The following is a 6,000-nucleotide window of genomic DNA, read 5'->3' as shown; positions in this document are numbered from 1 at the left end:
GGGACGAGAAGACCCCCGGGGACATCTGGGAGGCAAGTGGGACATGGGTAAGATGGTTGGCAAGGGCAGAGCTTGACCTTAGGACAGTGTAGGAAGGAGTCAGTAGCTCCAACAGGTGGGAGGGCTCACAGGAAGCCCCTTCAGCAATAAAGCCCTTGCTCGAGTCAACAAGGGTCTTCAATGAGTGGGTCTCCCGGTGGGCACCTCTGGGAGGCTGTGTGAAGCACAGCTCAGAACTGTCCCGGGGGGAGTCAGGAAGCCGGGCATTTATCCTCCAACTCCTGCCCATCATTGGCTGCCGTGGGGAGTGTAAACTTCCTGGTATTTGCAGCCCTGCCTCCCCGAGAAAGCCCTTGGAAGAGAAGTGGGAGGAAACTGTGGGTGTGTACAGGAACTAGGAGGGCTGAAGGGGTAGGGCCGAGCATCAGCAACCTTCAGAGCTGGCTCTCTTCTCTCTATTGTACAGAGGAGGAAACAGACTCAGAGAGGTTAAGTCACTTCCCAGCCAGAGACCAAGTTTTCTTTGAGCCATGTTGCTTCCTGACAGCAGTGGGTCACTGTGGAGCGAGGGACACCAGATGTGCAGGACATGCCCTTGCCTGATCTCCCTATGATCTCCCATCTGTGAGATGGGATAATGCTTACCTAGTACTGATCTTGCAGGACAGAGTGAGAATTGGGAGCTAATATTTGCAGAACGCTTAGCGCAGTGCCTGGGGTTCAGTGAGTAGGAGCCATGATTGCACAGAGGCAGGGAAGGAGGGGCTCCGCTCCTGTTGTGAGAGCTCTCTGCCTCCAAACATTGTGTCCATCATTTTTTGTTTGTTTGTTTTTTTGGCCACGCTGTGTGGCTTGCAAAATCTTAGTTCCCCAACCAGGGATTGAACCTGGGACTCTGGGAATAAGAGCGCGGAGCCCTAACCACTGGACCACCAGGGAATTCCCAGTCATCTTGCTGCATGAGTTCAAGTCTAATTGTTAGGACCATGTGTTAGCTCTGGCCTTGACCACAAGAGGACCCTGTTCAAATGAGTCTGCATCCCCTGGGAGGTATCATTAATTAATCCACTGGCACAGGTGAGATGATTGAATAAACTGGCTGTAAGTAGAGCCCTGAGAGAATGGTACATTAGTGGCTTGATTTCACTTTATTTTTTCAGAGACAGAGAAGTGGTAAAAGGAAAATTTCTAGAACAATTTCTACAACATTGGGCAGATTGTGTTTCGGCCCAAGAGCAAGGGGCTGTGGGATCCAGGGCACCAGGGTCCACAGGAGTGTGTGTTGGTGGCGGGGGTGAGAAGCAGGAAGCACCACACACCCTAGGAGCTGAGCTGAAGAACCTCTGGGGCCCAGCCAGCTCCAATGAACCCTAATAAACTGTGCTGAAGGAGCCTCCTGCTTCCCATTTGCCTGAAGCCGGGCCCGAGGCAGCCTCCGGATCTCAGTAACAGCCTGAATCCCCTGAGATCCTTGGGCTGTGCTAACTCCTGCTCTCTCCCCCTCTTTCAGGAACCTTTTGGACAAAGACATGTTCTCCAAGTCTGACCCATGTAAGTCCTGCACTGACAGTAATAACAGTAACAACAACAGCAACGGCATTGTTTTATTTTTTTCTTTTCCATGATAGTTTATTCCAAGATATTGAATATACTTCCCTGTGCTATACAGTAGGACCTTGTTGTTTAACTATTTTATATATAGTATTAATTCCAAACTTCTAATTTATCCCTCCCCCCTACGTTTCCCCTTTGGTAACCATAAGTTTGTTTTCTATATCTGTGAGTCTATTTCTGCTTTGTAAATAAGTTCATTTGTATCACTTTTTAGATTCTACACATAAATGATATCATATGATAGTTCTCTTTTTCTGTCTGACTTACTTCACTTAGTATGATAATCTCTAGGTCCATCCATGTTGCTGCAAATGGCATTATTTCATTCTTTTTGTGGCTAATATTCCACGATATATATGTACCACATCTTCTTTATCCATTCATCTGTCCATGGACATTTAGGTTGCTTCCATGCCTTGGCTATTGTAACTAGTGCTGCTATGAACATTGGGGTGCATGTATCTTTTCAAATTAGAGTTTTCTTCAGATGTATGCCCAGGAGTGGGATTGCTGGATTGTATGGTAGCTCTATTTTTAGTTTTTTGTGTTTTGTTTTTTTTTGCCGTATGCGGGCTTCTCACTGCCGTGGCCTCTCCCGCCGCGGAGCACAGGCTCCAGACGCGCAGACCCAGCAGACATGGCTCACGGGCCCAACCGCTCCGCGGCATGCGGGACCCTCCCGGACCGGGGCACGAACCCGCATCCCCTGCATCGGCAGGCAGACCCCCCAACCACTGAGCCACCAGGGAAGCCCTATTTTTAGTTTTTTAAGGCACCTCCATATTGTTTTCCATATTGGCTGCACCAATTTACATTCCCACCAACAGTGTAGGAGGGTTCCCTTTCCTCCACACCCTCTCCAGCATTTCTTCTTTGTAGACTTTTTGATGATGGCCATTCTGACTGGTGTGAGGTGATACCTCATTGTAGTTTTGATTTGCATTTCTCTAATAATTAGCGATGTTGAGCCTCTTTCCATGTGTCTATTGACCATCTGTATGTCTTCTCTGGAGAAATATCTATTTAGGTCTGCCCATTTTTTGATTGGGTTGTTTGCTTTTTCTGTTATTGAGCTGTATGAGCTGTTTGTATATTTGGAAATTAAGCCCTGTTGGTCGCATCATTTGCAAATCTTTTCTCCCAGTCTGTATGTAGGCTGTCTTTTTGTTTTGTTTATAGTTTCCTTTGCTACGACGGCATTATGACTACTACAGTAGCCAACACAGGAGCCTGTACTGAGTGCTCACTATGTACTAGGCATCGTTCCCAGTACATCAAGGCTATCTAATGTTTCACAGATACTGTCTGGAGAAAGAAAACTTGGAGGTCTGACCCCTCCCAGCCCCCGTACTTGTGAAGCCTCAACACAACCAAGTGGGTAGGGAGGGCTCAGAAGGTCTCAGCCCCAGGGAAACCAGTGCATTTAAGATCCCCAAATATCTGTGGCCTAGGGGGATGAGCACTGATTTTGGAGCCCAGGGTTCTAGCCCTAAGCAATGCTGCTCAAGTATATGACCTCAGACAACTCATTGGCCTCCTCTGATCCTCAGTTTCCCCATCAGGGAAGTGGGGCTGATGATAATAATAGGCCCCATGAGGCCACCTTGGGCTCTAAAGGGACAAGCGGGTTTCAGATGCTCTCTCCTGCCACACCTCTGCCACTCAGTCCTCCGTCATGCACACCTGTCTACCTGCCTCACACTTTACACTTGCTCTAGCCTAGATGCGAGTGACCCCGGCCCTCCTCCCAAAGGGTGCCCCTCCCAGACACACCTATGTTCTGGGCCCCCTCCTCCAAGCCGACCCCACCCAGACCCAACACTGCTACCCAGGCCGTAGTGTCCTGAGGCACCTGACCCTCCAGGGCCCTCCGCATCTGGGGCCCACACCTTCCTCTTGGCCTGGGCTGTTAACCCTTTTTTCTCTCCTCTCCTCACAGTATGCGTCATGTATACTCAAGGGATGGAGAACAAGCAGTGGCGGGAGGTAGGTACAGCCCCTCTCCCACCGTGGAAACATCAGCCTGTTCCTGATTGTCTGTCTGTCTGTTCATCTAACTCTGCAGTCATCCCACCTGATGTGTTTCCAACTTCAGCATCTAAACCCCGGTGAAGGATAGTAAGGCGTGCAGAGACTTGTCCTTGCTGATGCAAGAAGAGACTACAGGTGGAGAGAAAGTTCCTGTCCTCAGGGAGCCCCAGTCTGAGGGGGGAGACAGGGAGTCCAGGCCCACCAAGATCATGACCAGAGACATGGGTACAGCCTGTAGCACCATGTCTCAGCCAGAGCAGCCTTCCCGTGGTTTTTGACTAATGTGAGTGAGTGTGGCTTTAGTTAGGTGATTCTCCTGCTCAGAAACCTTTGGTGACTCGCCTCTTCTTTGAATCAAGTCTCAGCTGCTTAGTCTGACTTCCAAGCTCTGCCATAACTCAGGATGGCCCGCTTTTCCAGCCTTGTCTCAATTCCATTGTCCCCACCAGAGGCCTTTCGCCCCTTGTGATAGGGTGTTGAAGGAGAGGGCAGACTTGAAGTGCTCGCTCTTAAGAATCACAGACACTTTTAGTGGGTGGCTGCTAGATACCTTCAGTCTATTCCCCACCCAAAAGCCAGAGGAATCCTATTAAAACCCAAGTCAAATTCTGTCCCTCCTCTGTTCAGAACCATCCGGTAGCTCCCATCTTGCAAAACTAAAGTCTCTGTGGTGACCCAACAGGCCCTACAGGATCTGACTTCCTTTACCTGACTGACCCATTCCCTACTGCTCATCCCCTCCATCACTCCACTCCAGCCACACCTGCCTCTTCCTGCCTCAGGACCTTTGTACTTGCTGTTCCTTCTTCCTGGAATGCTCTTTCCCCAGATGTTCACGTGGCCCCTCCACAGTTCCCTCAGATCTTGACTCAGACATCACCCTATCAAGGTCTTCCCTTGGCTACCCCATCTAACATTTCAGCCTCTCCACCCTTTCCTGCTTAATTTTGCCTCCTTATCACTTTTCACCATAAGCCATAAACGGTACTCTGGTTTACTTATTTATCTTGTTTGTCATGTGTCAGCTCCATGAGGGCAAGGATTTTCATCTGTCATTAACTCTTACGTTTTGAGCACCTGGAAAGATGCCCAGCACACAGTAGGTGTTAATAAATGGCTGTTGAAGGAATGGCTGGATTAGGAAAAGGAGCCAGGTGACAGAGGCTGGCAAGGATGTGGCAGCGGTTGTCTCGTTCCCGTCTCTGCCTCCTTCTTCCCCTAGACCTTCTGTGCCAGCTGGTTTTCAGGTGCAGAGAACGAAAGGGGGAACTGGTCAAGGGGGAGGGTCCTTGCAGCCCCTGGCTCCTGTCTGAACAAAGAAGGAGCAGACCTCCTTACTCTTAGAGAAGAGGATCTGGCCAAGCAAGGATGAGGGCAAAGTCTGGGAGGTGAAGAATGTTTTCTTCCAGGGTTGAGGAGGTGGGGGTGAATTTACTGGACTCAGAGCTGACGGGAGTTTCCCGTGACCTTCATAGCTGTGCTCATTCCTCCTGGTGATCAGAAGAGGCCCAAGGATGGGACGAGAGGGAATTTGACCTTGGCAGCCCTATCCATGCCCTTCTCTACCCAGACCTGGGAGGGAGGCCCAGGGGCTCCGGATAGAGACTCCGCTTGGTGTCTCCACTGAGAGAGGGAAGTACCAATGACTAATGGAACAGAGGCAGCTCCAAAGAGCAGAAGGACACAGGTCCAGACCCCAGGGCCTGCGGAAAGGGAAGGAAGAGGAGTGGTGCGTGAGATGACCAAAGCCAAGAGCCCACAGGGGCGGCGGTCCCAGGTGACTTGATGAGAATGAGAACGGCCAGTAAAGCTTCAGTAACTCAGACTTCAGAAACGAACCTCCCCTTCCTCGTTGGTGGACTGACTGGAGCATCACCTGCCCTGCTCCCTGATCTGCCCTCCCTCAGGCTTGGCAGAAGCAAGCGGCCAAAGGGAATGAATTTTATCCATAAAATGTATGGGAAATATTTCCGCAGGGGCTGGGCTAAAGTTGACTTTTTCTCCCTCTCCAATACTCTAAGCCAATTAAAGCGTAAACCAGATTGCTGGGGAAATGTTTAGCTTAAAGGAACTAATTACTTTTGAGACCTTTTGGCCGAGCTTCATAGAGAACAGTAATGTCCTAACGTCTCGGTGATTCATTCAGGAAAGTCTGGAAGGGCTCTTCAGAAGGGTGCTGCTCCATGAACCCTTAATTACATCCTGTAATGAGACTTGTCTCATTTGGGTCAGGGCCCACGTTGCATCTTTTTTTTTTTTTGGTTATGCCTTGCGGCATGCGGGATCTGAGTTCCCCAACCAGAGATTGAACCCATGCCCACTGCAGTGGAAGTGCAGAGTCTTAACCACTGGACT

The 6,000-nt window shown here is 49.9% G+C and overlaps 1 protein-coding gene across 2 annotated transcripts in view; it reads left to right on the top strand.

Annotated features, from left to right (window-relative positions):
* The window catches only part of CPNE5 (copine 5), an 83,526-nt gene that overhangs the window by 5,417 nt on the left and 72,109 nt on the right, over window positions 1-6,000 (top strand). For both annotated transcript variants that reach the window (XM_060162731.1, XM_060162730.1), the window contains exons 2-3: window positions 1,511-1,551; window positions 3,554-3,600. In XM_060162731.1, coding sequence (XP_060018714.1) covers window positions 1,511-1,551; window positions 3,554-3,600 — 88 coding nt within the window. The remainder of the gene's footprint in view (window positions 1-1,510; window positions 1,552-3,553; window positions 3,601-6,000) is intronic.

This window comes from Lagenorhynchus albirostris, chromosome 10, assembly GCF_949774975.1.
Source record: "Lagenorhynchus albirostris chromosome 10, mLagAlb1.1, whole genome shotgun sequence".
NCBI lineage: Eukaryota > Metazoa > Chordata > Mammalia > Artiodactyla > Delphinidae > Lagenorhynchus > Lagenorhynchus albirostris.
Note: the sequence above shows the minus strand (reverse complement) of the source record. Positions and strands in the feature narration are given on the sequence as shown.